General features: G+C 42.4%; 1 protein-coding gene across 1 annotated transcript in view; it reads left to right on the forward strand.

Annotated features, from left to right (window-relative positions):
* The first annotated feature begins 1,988 nt into the window (after positions 1–1,988).
* Positions 1,989–12,426, forward strand: part of erbb2 (erb-b2 receptor tyrosine kinase 2) — a 40,044-nt gene continuing 29,606 nt past the window's right edge. Inside the window, exon 1 of the mRNA XM_064923623.1 lies at positions 1,989–2,630. Within this exon, the coding sequence (XP_064779695.1) occupies positions 2,558–2,630 (73 nt within the window). The 5' untranslated portion in view covers positions 1,989–2,557. The remainder of the gene's footprint in view (positions 2,631–12,426) is intronic.

A 12,426-nucleotide genomic window follows, 5' to 3' on the forward strand; every position in this document is an offset into this window, starting at 1 on the left:
TCCTGATTCTACCTCTTCGACCCTACTCTCCTCCCTTCTGGAACCTACGACTCTGTATTTGCTGCTAAAGCCACTTTCTATCACTCCAAATGTCAAGCTTCTGCCTCTAACCCTAGGAAACTCTTTTCCACCTTCTACTCCTCCTTAATTCTCCACCCTCTCCTGCGATTAATAAGGTTCGGAGACCTTCTCCCGTTCCTTACATCCTTGACCACTGGCTGCGTCCCCTTTGATTTCAAAACTGCCAGAGTCGCTCCCCTCCTCAAGAAATCAACACTCGACTTCTCTGATGTCAAACTACGGACTGGTATCCCATCCTTTCTCATCTTTCCAAGACACTTGAGCTTGCTGTCTCTGACCAACTCTCTTGCTATCTCTCTTCTTGACCCTAACCAGTCAGACGGATCACTCAGTCGAGACTGCTCTCCTCTGTGTCTCGGAGGCTCTCCGCACTGCCAAAGCTGACTCTCTCTCCTCTGTTCGCATCCTCTTAGATCTATTAGCTGCCTTCGACACCGTGAACTATCTGATCCTCCTCTCCACCCTCTCAGACCTGGGCGTCTCAGGCTCTACACACTCTTGGATTGCACCCTACCTGGCAGGCCGCTCCTACCAGGATCTGTGTCTGCACCACATACTCCCACTACTGGTGTGCTCCAGGGCTTGGTTCTAGGCCCTCTCCTCTTCTCTCTATATACCAAGTCACTCGGCGCTGTCATATCCTCACATGATCATTCCTATCATTGCTATGCGGATGACAATCAACTACTTTTCTCCTTCACCCCTTCTGATACCCAGGTTGTGACATGCATCTCTGCATGCCTCGCAGATAGCTCAGCTTGGATGTCGGGCCACCACCTCTAGCTCAACCACGACAAGATGGAGCTGCTCTTCCTCCCAAGGAAGGCCTTCCCGCTCCAAGACCTCTCATACACGGTTGACAACTTAGAACATCATAGAAATAATGTACATAGAATATATCTACTGCTTATTAGACTTGCTTTCAAGGAAAATGACAGACCTATAACTCACATTTCAATGTGAATTTGGTCAGTTCACCCAGAAAGTTACATATTGCAGCTTTAAAAAAAGATGCTGCTTTGCAGTGACTAGGGAAGCTGTCCGTACAGAGCCTCTCACCCCTCAACAGTATCTCTCACCACATTGCTAACTTCCCAGGTCTTGCCTTGTAAGGCTCCCTTGAATAGGGCTCCTGTTATTGAAGATCGTGACATTTTTTACTTTTCAACTGAAAATGAAACGGGAAAGGGATCTATTTCTTAACCTTCTTACACTGTTTATGGACCTAACTTGCCCATAATGGGACTACTTTAAGGGATGTTACTCTACTCTAAGGGTTTACAAATAGGCTAATTAGACAGTTAACTAATAGGACGTTTGTGAATTATCAGTAAACAGTTATTATTCATTGATTCAAATTGTATGAAATTGTATGTTGTTTGCCAAGTAGTGATCTTATAGGGTATTAGCTGTAGGGTAACAATAGGCTTATACAGGTGATAATCCATTACAGTGCAGCCTTAAAAGCCATCATTTAGCAAACACAAAACTGACTCACACATAATGAGTTGGAAAAAAAAACACCAACTAAGAATTCAATCACTGTTAATAAATGACTTTTAAACCATTTAAAACCTAACTTAGACTACTCTATAACATATAGGTAGGCCATGACTGTGCACTTCTACCCCTAAGAGTCTAGGCCTACTACTAAACCCCCCCCCCCCTCCCGCGATCCCTTTCAGGGGAATGCAATGTTTCCACAATATAACCTGCCCTAACCTCTTTTGGTTCATGAAGGAAAGGAGATGAGGAAAGGAAATGCTTAAAGATTTTTGGAACCTGGACAATGTCATGCAGTGAAGCAAGGCACCCCTCCACGCTGTTGCTATCAATAGCTAACCATATCAATCTTTCACTTTCAGAGAACCTAACATTCAGGCTTGACCGAGAACAAACCTTGTGCAAGACATGGAGCATGTGCACAGATCGACTTATGAATAGTTTTGTGCCGTTTCCTGATTAGTTATATGCAGTCTGTTGGACTCTGACCCTGATATTGGTGGAGAGTGGATAGTTGGTATGAATAGAGTTTATTCTTCTTCCTCCTAATTTCGCGCTCTCGGAGAAGGGACTAAGAACAGTGGAGAATTTGAATAAGACTACATCTACGGCATAGACTTGTATAAGCAATGAATAATGATTTGAAGAACTCGAATATGTAGAATCCCAGATAATTCTTCGTCAGACCATTTTGAGTGACTTTCTGACTGAGGCGGGCGACTCTATTGGGGCTGTTGGAGTCAATCGGCCCTATCTGCCACTCCCCATTCAGCCCTTCACGGGAGCGCGCCGACTGGCTGTGTCACGCAAGCCTACTACGGAGAGGCGAGCCACAGGCACGGAATTCCGAGGAGGAAGTTACTGGGATTGGAAAAACAACCTCAAAACTAACTGCACGAATAAAGGTGTAGGGGCGCTCCTCTGTAGGAATAAAAAAGTGTGGGTTACTATGGACTAGTGGTGGTCGCAATCGATGGAGGCGGCGAGAAGTTTCCTGTTTCTCCGGTTACTGCTGGTCGGACTTTCGGGCGCATTGGGCAGAGAAGGTGGGTCTCACGTTGGATCCTCTTCTCTTTACCACAGTGTCGGAATAATTCTATTAATCAAATGTGATAGGCCTATGTGAAAACCTTGGAATACTTGAAAACTATGTGAATTCTCGAAATTGTGGGGAGTTCAACTCGACCCAGAGAGCATGACTTTGTGCTCCGACAATAGACCGCATTCCTATGCGAGTCCAACCCCCCCCCCCCCGCACTGATTTCAATGTTGTGGCTCGAGATTTATTAGCCACTATTGATAACGACACAAACGGTTAAAATGGAAGCGCAGTAAAAAGCTGGAGTTCGCGCTTAATTTGGCAATGCTGTTACAATTTAACAGTTGTTGTGTTAAAGTGTATAGTGACACAGAGTAGCATTGGAGTGAAACAAGTAGGCCTTAAGTAGCCTACGCCGCCAAGAAATATGAGAACCAGCTTAGCAACTTTGTGTGAAAATGGCACTTGTACGAATAGTTGAGAAGAGTTCACTTTTGTGGTAAACAAAATCAAAACAACAGTGATTGCATTGTATGCTCCAAGGGCTCATGACGAGGTCAATTATTCACTGCTTGCGCTAAAGAGGACATTGTCTCGTAGAACAGACCACTTGTCACTCTTAACTGCAGCACTTCAAATATTAACCAGTGAAAACTGAAAATGGAAGAGCAAAACATTCTACAAACACATAGATCTACATGTAGGTGACCTCTTTCCAAAGGGCACTGTGCATTCATTCACAACAACCAAGCTATTACTGTACAATTGTATTGATGCAATTGTTGTATCTCCAACTGTCTCATATCAAATTCAGTCTTTGTAAGAAGACTAAAAAGAATCACAGATACAAACTTTCTCAATGTAGGCCTATAGCTAGCCTACATTATCTGTTGTAGCCTTTTCTTTGACATGGAGGCATAACTGACTTATTGCATTTTGCGATCTAAAGTTCAGTTGATTTAACAGCTCCCACAATTTACACCGAGTCACCAGCTGCAGACAGTGCATAATGAGATTCAAAACTGCCAGGGGACATGATACACAATAACATTGGTCCACGACTGAATGCAATCACAAGTCTGGTCAGAATTGGTTGACTATTTGCACAAACCAATTACAAAAAAATGGTTTGTGGAGAAGTCAAAGTAGTGCCAAGCTCTATACAAAACTGAGATTGGAATTGAATCAGAAATCAATTATCTTTGAAAGAGTGGTGTGTGTTTCATTAGTTGTTTTGGTTCAAAAACATACACACACACGTAGCTACTAGTCACAGGTGACGTGGTTACCAAATACAATTGCATTGTCTGTAACAGGTCTGTACAGTTTTTGTACCAATCAGTCTCTATCTTCTTTGGAAGCAAATCATTACCACATTGGTGTTCATAGTAATGTTTTCATTGCACTCAAAGCACCACATTCGAGTCATGTAAATATATTCATATTTTCACTAAAACACCAACAGAAACCGAATCTTACTGAGCTAAAGCGGGAAGACTTATGGATACTGAAAGGACACACACACACCCTTGTTTTTGAAAGGTCGATATACCAAAGGTCAGCTGTTGGGGTTTGATATGCAACTGTGCTCGGGTTCCTATTATACAGGTGGGAACACACTGAAACTTTTGGCTCTATGTCAATGTGCACACTCAGATTAGAGCATGTAGCTTTCTGTGTGTGTGTTGGACAGTCTTCACAACCCTTTAACTCTCACACTCCAGTGCACCCATTGATTGAAACTCACTTGGAGGTGATTCAGCCTCTCAACTTAGTATCACTCACTCTAGTTAAAACTCAATGAAGCATGATGACTCGCTAGTCTGGACACCATGCAATTTAACTGACTAATGACTAGTGTATCCTCATATCTGTAGCGTCATCCCCAAATTTTCCAGCCTCAGAATACATTTTTAAAATATATTGGTAACACTGCAGACTGCAGGTATATTGCTAGGAGTAGTGAGCTCCAGAAGTATTAGGACAATGACACATTTGTTGTTGTACTCTGTACTCCTGCACCTTGGATTTGAAATGATACAATGACAATGAGGCAGACTGTCAGCTTTAATTTGAGGGTATTTTCATCCATATCAGGTGAACAGTTTAGAAATTACAATACTTTTTGGTACAAGAATTTGGAGTCTCATTTATCAGCAACCATCACGCCTGTGTTCCATTGGCATACTGTTAGCTAATCTAAGTTTATCATTTTAAAAGGCTAATTGATCATTAGAAAACCCTGTTGCAATTATGTCAGCACAGCTGAAAACTGTTGTCCTGATTAAAGAAGCAATGAAACTGGCCTTCTTTAGACTGGTTGAGTATCTGGAGAATCAGCATTTGTGGGTTTGATTACCGGCTCAAAATGTCTAGAAACAAATCTCTTTCTTCTGAAATTTGTCAGTCTATTCTTGTTCTGAGAAATGAAGGCTATTCCATGCGAGAAATTGCCAAGAAACTGGAGATCTCGTACAACGCTGTGTACTACTCCCTTCACAGAACAGCGCAAACTGGCTCTAACCATAATTTAAAGAGGTGTGGGAGGCCTGGTGCACAACTGAGCAAGAGGACAAGTACATTAGTGTGTCTGGTTTGAGAAACAGACACCTCACAAGTCCTCAACTGGCAGCATAATTAAATAGTTCCCGCAAACACCAGTTTCAACGTCAACAGTGAAGTGTGTTCTTTTGCCCATCTTAATCTTTTCTTTTTATTGGCCAGTCTGAAATATGGATTTTTCTTTGCAACTCTGCCTAGAAGGACATTTCTAAGTGACCCAAAACTTTTGAATAGTAGTGTATATACAAAGTATGTGGACATCCCTTCAAATGAGTGGATTTGGCTTTTTCAGCCATACCCATTGCTGACAGGTGTCTAAAATTGAACATTGGCAGTAGAATTGCGTTACTGAAGAGCTCCGTGACTTTCAACATGGCATCGTCATAGGATGCCCCCTTTCCAACAAGTCAGTTCGTCAAATTTCTGCCCTGCTAGACCTGCCCCGGTCAACTGTAAGTGCAGTTATTGTGAAGTAGAAACATCTAGGAGCAACAACGACTCAGCCAAGAAGTGGTAGGCCACACAAGTTCACAGAACGAGACCGCCGAGTGCTGAAGCACGTAAAAATCATCTGTCCTCGGTTGTAAAACTCAATGCCTAGTTCCAAACTGCCTCTGGAGGCAACGTCAGCACAAGAACTGTTCGTCGGGAGCTTCATGAAATGAGTTTCCATGGCCAAGGTGCCACACACAAACCTAAAATCACCATGCGCAATGCCAAGTGTCGACTAGGGTGGTGTAAAGCTCGCCGCCATTGGACTCTGGAGCAGTGGAAATGCGTTCTCTGGAGTGATGAATAACGCTTCACCGTCTGGCAGTCCGACAGACAAATCTGTGTTTGGTGGATGCCAGGAGAACACTACCTGCCCGAATGCATAGTGCCAACTGTAAAGTTTGGTGGAGGAGGAATAATGGTCTGGGGCTGTTTGTCATGGTTCAAGCTAGGCCCCTTAGTTTCAGTGAAAGGCAATCTTAACGCTACAGCATACAATAACATTCTAGTCGATTCTGTGCATTCAACTTTGTGGCAACAGTTTGGAGAAGGCCCTTTCCTGTTTCAGCATGCAAGGTCCATATAGAAATGGTTTGTTGAAATTGGTGTGGAAGAACTTGACTGGCCTGCACAGAGGCCTAACCTCAAACCCATCAAACACCTTCGGTATGAATTGGAACGCCGACTGCGAGCCAGACCTAATCGCCCAACATCAGTTCCTGACCTCCACTAAATGCTCTTATGGCTGAATGGAAGCAAGTCACTGCAGCAATGTTCCAACATCTCTGGGAAAGCCTTCCCAGAAGAATTGAGGCTGTTCTAGCAGCAAAGGGAGGACCAACTCCATATTAATGCCCATGATCTTGGAATGAGATGTTTGACGAGCAGGTGTCCATATACTTTTGGTCATGTAGTGTATGTCTCCATTGAATGTCTGGTTTGTGTGTGTGCACTTGGCGCGGGGATGGCCTGAGCCAGGGGAAGTGTAGCTCTGCAAATCTTAATCACACACAACCTATTATTTGGGAGGGAATACTATTTCTAGATCAGTTATTCTACACCTCACTTTCCTGAAGCTGATCCTCTCCAACGGACTCGGAAGTTGTAGCTAAAAATAGATGAATTAGGGGCAGTTAAAGGGGTGAGTCAAACCAACACCTTAACCGTTACTCTAAGAGGTCCGAACCTCTTGACTTGACACTCGCTGGATCAGGATTCAAGTCCCAGTCAATTTTTTCCCCCTTCTATACATTGGTGTCAGAAGTGCATGGAGGCCATCTGAGAGGTGTGAACATGTGATGGACTTGGTATGGAGGAGCGAAGGATGGGGGTAGTGTAGCGACCTTAGCCCAACACCTAGCAAGCTCATCAAGAGGTTTGAGCCTCTTGGCGTGATGGTTAAGGTGTTGGCTTGACAGTCGCTGGAGCCAGGTTCGAGTCCCGGTCGGGGCTACCTCGGATTCACTACAATACACTTCTATGGTTTGTTTCAATAACTCTACCCTAACTGCCCCTAGTTGACCCATTTTCAGCTACAACTTCCGAGTTCGTTGGAGAGGAAAGTCAGCTTGAGCCAAAGTGAGATGTAGAATCACATACCTACAAATAGTATTCCTTACCAAATAATAGGTTTTATGTGCAGAGCTACGCCTACCCTGGCTCAGGCCATCACTCCCGCCAAACACGCATGCACAACCAGACAATGATTGATTGGAGACAGTTTGTGCCATTTTAAATAACATTTCCTCAGGTTTTATACCTACAGCAACTCTAGTGGATAATGCTGGAAATACCAGTCAAAACAAAGTGCCCCAAAAAGGGCCCAAAAAGCATGGCCATTATTATAAGCTTAATATATATTATTTCATAACACAGCAAAAAAAAGAACATGTTTGTTATTTCTGTACTTGAGTATTTATTTCTATGCGTATGTGCATTGAAATGGTTGAACATATTGGTAACACATTACTTAAAGCCTGCAGGTATAGTGCTTTACAAGTTGTTATAAGCATATATGAGCCTTTTTTATAATTTTAAAAAATGTATCCTTTATTTAACTAGGCAAGTCAATTAAGAACTGATTCTTATTTACAATGATGGCCTCCGCCGGCCAAACCCGGACTATGCTGGGCCAATTGTGCGCCGCCCTATGGGACTCCCAATCACAGCCGGTGGTGATACAGCCTGGAATCGACCCAGGGTCTGTAGTGACGCCTCTAGCACTGAGATGCAGTGCCTTGGACCACCGCGCCACTCGGGAGCCCCAATGTCTTTATAATGTCTTATTTTTAAAGTTTCACAAGACATTATAAGACAGTCAGTCAAACATGCTTGTATGACAAGTTTTACAATGCATTAAAACTGCCGGCTTAATGTTTGATTGGCCTACAGTAAAATACATCCACGTTTTACCTGTGGACAAAGCTTGATCCCTGTTGATAGAGACGGAGTGAAAAAAGACAAGGATACGACTGGACTGTTGGATGGATTCTACTACAGCATTCAATTTCAGTTTTGTTTTTGAAGCAGATGCGTTTGGTGCAAAGTTTCTGTCCTAGGACCTTCCACAGGCTGCGGGCAAAATAAAATGAACAATCAAATGCAATAGAGCTACATTTTGTGCATTGAGGTTCTCAACGCAAGGGATGTCTACAGTGAAACGTTGTACCTGCAAGAAACTATTTTTCTGATACCGGTCCTCAGATTGGTTTGGAGGAGCAATCATGTGTGTATTGTGTGTGTTGCACTCTGCCTGCCATTGTATTGACGTGTGTGTGTGTGTGTGTGTGTGTGTGTGTGAGTGAGTGTGTGAGACAATGAGTGAATGTTCATGCGCATAGAGTACGCTCTGCACTGCAGCAACAGGTACATATCCTGTTCTTCCTGTCAGTTGAGCAATACCTGTTTGTACTTTGCAAGGGAAAGAAGGAGGAATGCTTTTGGGGGGGGAGTTAGAATATAAATGTATGTTTATCCAAGGCAAGTTGCTAGGATTAGGGTTGTTGGGGAGGCAAAGCCCACCTGAAGGTGCAATCTGTAATTTAGTTTCTGTTATTGAGTGGACTATGTACAGGACTGAGTGGGAGGGTCTTTGCGGGCGGGTGTACTGATTGGCTGAAATAGAACTATGTTTGTTTTTGTGCTTTTCTTTTACTTGCTTTGATTGTTCATTTGCCCTGTGGCCATCAGAGTACAAAGGAATTCCAGATTTCACCTTTAAATGATGTCTGTTTATCTGTCGGACAATACTAGGTTTTGAAAGGTAGATGTTGAGTATCTTGGGGTAGGAGGTGATTAGGGTTCCAGTGAAGGTGGAAATTGAAGGGGCGGTACAGCAAAGGGAATTGTTTTGATGTGTCTCGGTGGTGGCAGCTTTTCCGGGTTGAATTAACCTACACCTGCAGTAACATTGCTGGCAGCCGTGAACGTTGTTCTTGTTAGTCAGTGCACACAACGTACACAACACACACACACCCTTTGCTGACTGGCAGGCTACCCGTGCAGGTTTGGTTGTGTTAGCTTTCGAAGGCTCCTGCAGTACAGGTATAGGTCACATTCAATTTACATTTAGTAGGTACTCTCCTCAAGCTGACCCAATTAGCCTGTCAGTCATGGTTAATGCTTGAAAGACATTTGGTACACTCCAACAATGACAAACCAGAAAGCAGTTGACTTGAGATCTTATAGCGAGCAAAGGATTTCCAAGTTTTATGTTGGAAGAAAAATATTTTGATTTGAAAATGTAATCTTGGAGGACTAGCAATCACATTTCATTAGAAGTTGACGGTTCCCAAAGGTATAGCTGCCAATGTTTTGAAAAGACCCTGAGACTTGAATCTTGAAGTATGCTTGACAAGAAGTAGGACACATTAACTTGAAACATTTTATTTTTCAATTCAAAACCTCAATGGCGTTCCATCCTCACTCATAAAGGCAAATGTAATCCATGAATGTATACCCAAACACTAATAATTACTCTCTCACAACTAACGTGCAGTTTCATTTTCAAGCAAATGTGTTTGACAATTGCATTCAACTGTCATGATAGACATGGAATATTCCGGGCTACGTGGGCTCTGTAGTTTTCACGAGGTTCTAAATGCTGACCGAACTGTTTGGTGTGTTATTTTTTCTTCTTTCCCCCAGAAAACTCCACCACCTGGGTGGTTACTGCAGAAAGCATTTGGCAAATGGACGTTTCCAAGTGAAGTTGCTAGGATACGGTGTAGAGAAGCGCTATGTAGCCAGCATTAGAGATCAGGGAGCACCTCGGTGAATGTGTGTTTGTTTAGGTGTCAGTGGCATTCCTTTGTTGGGCACTGACACATGCATAACGCCAGCACTTGTGCCCATCTGAGAAAGAAGGGAAGAGAGGGAGGGATGGATGAAGGGAAGGATATGGTGAGGGAGATCTGAAATGAGGAGAGAGGGAGTAGATAAGGAGAGAGAGCTGGAGAAAGAGAGAGAGAGTGAGAGTATTTACAGTAATTGGTTGGATAGGGAAAGGAAGGGGTGGGTTTCTACTCAAGGCCAAAGTCGGACAATGAACAAAACACGTACACACATACACACACACACACACGTGTGAGTGTGTGTGTCCATACAAGTGGGAGTGAGTTTCGGCTTGATTTAGTGGGTCAGTAAAGAAATGAAAGCAGTTTCGGAAAAAAATCAAACAAACTCCTCTTTAGCTCCCTACGAAATATTTTACATGACCAAGTCAGTAATAACATAGGAAGTTTAAGTATAAGAAGTTTAAGTCATTTGATCTACACTGTAGAAAATAATTTGTTTCAACGTATCATTTACAGTTGTAAAGTTGCATGGCCCTTTCAAGCTCTATCAACTTTACATGTCAAGCTATCCTTACTTACACAAAATATTCTTCGACTAATAAAAGATAGTTAAGTCAACTTCAACAGTTGTCAGTTTAACCTACTATTCCTAGTTGAATCTACTTCAGTTATATCAACTTTATCCTAACTAACACCTAATTTAATAAAACAAAGTCAAGTCAACTTTACAGTTTGTCAGTATAATGTACTATTTATAGTTGAATCAATTGAGATTTTAGTAGAGATAACTGGCCTCCATTTTGAAAAATGACGTCTTGTTTTCAAATCATCTAACTTACAGACCAGTTAAGTAGCCACCAGCCAACAGACCACTTTAACTACAATAACACAATCAGTTACCGTTTGACTCATTACTTTTTGACATGTGATTGTGTATCTACCTGCATTGAATGCACTAACTGACGTCGCTCTGGATTAAAGCATCTGGTAAATGAGCCTGGGTCAAAAGTAGTGCACTATATATCGCTGAATGATGCGTCTTGTCGTAGAGATCCGGCATTTACAGTAAGGGCGCGATAGTAATCAACTGAAGTTGCAAACTTTGAACAAGAAGATGTCCTGTTTGAGATACAGCCATGGCATTTTGTACATGAATGCATATCCTCATTGTGAATCAAGTTTACCGTAAGGATCTATAAGCTCCGCCCATTCACAAGTCACAACAGGGAATCGATTTGAGCATTTCACAGTCAGTTCATTGTCTGCCCATAAAAATAAATCATGTTTTATATCAATGCATCTCCCTTTCAAGCAGTGGTCTCTGACATCCCATCCATTGTGAGCTATCATAGTTTTGATTTCCAGTAAGGGGAAAAAACACTTAATTGTTTTTTTCTCTCTCTCTCATCAATCCATGCAACATATGTTTGGATAACGACCTGTTTACTGTTGCCTTGTATAGCATCTAGCATCTCCCACAGTCACACACAGTCTTTAGATGAACAAACATTTCCCTTTTAGCAGCTAGGGCTGTGACGGTCATAACATTTTGTCAGCCAGTGACTGTCAACCATTTTAAAAAGTCTAATAAATCTATTATAATATAGCCTACACCATCACAATAAATACATTTATTTATTTTAGACACGTCTAAAGAAACATGATATGAAGAAAATGTAGTTTATTTGAGAAGAACAGAGTAGCATACTCTGTGTTGTCCTTATGTTAGGCCCTGATCTGACTATGCCATATGGTTGTGGGCTACACTAGTTCATTTAGCAAACGAGTTCCGTAGCATCATTTTATAGTATGAAGAATCCAATTGAACGTAGCTGAATAAAATCGAAAGGATATTTTCTCAAGGATTTGAGGGAGTGCACCCATGCGGTTGTTCTGTGTTGAGTGATTAACAAAGAAACAGGTACTCCTAAATGTTTAATTTTAATACATTCTCGGGCTGCACGATGCGATTTAATGATGATTTGAAAAAAGTCGCACGAAAGGCATGAGCTATGCTTAGTTTTTTTTGCGCAGCCTGTACGCACTTCATTAGTCTCTCATTCACAATTTGACAAGCCACTTGATAATACGTCGAATTTCCCGGCTGCATCCCCCTTGTGTGGCCGTAATGACCCTAAAAAAAAACATGCCTTTTGCGGCCAGTAGCCGTTATGCCCTTGGGCTGAATATAATAATTATAATTCCCTTCTCCTTGCTGCGTGCCGAAGGACCTCTCACTCACATGGATCTCAGTCACGTGATCGGGTCTTTCTCACATGCTACAAGTGAAGACAGACACATCTGGGACGCAACTGCGCTTCCTTATCCAATTCCGAGGCGCATATTGACGATATTGGAAGAACTGTCCACATTTCCTTTTCGTCAGCCAACAAGATGAGTAGGCCAAACGAACAGCAAAAAGCACTAGCCTATGTCAATCTACTCTTCCCCCAT

The sequence above is a fragment of the Oncorhynchus masou genome, chromosome 18 (assembly GCF_036934945.1).
Source record: "Oncorhynchus masou masou isolate Uvic2021 chromosome 18, UVic_Omas_1.1, whole genome shotgun sequence".
Lineage (NCBI taxonomy): Eukaryota > Metazoa > Chordata > Actinopteri > Salmoniformes > Salmonidae > Oncorhynchus > Oncorhynchus masou.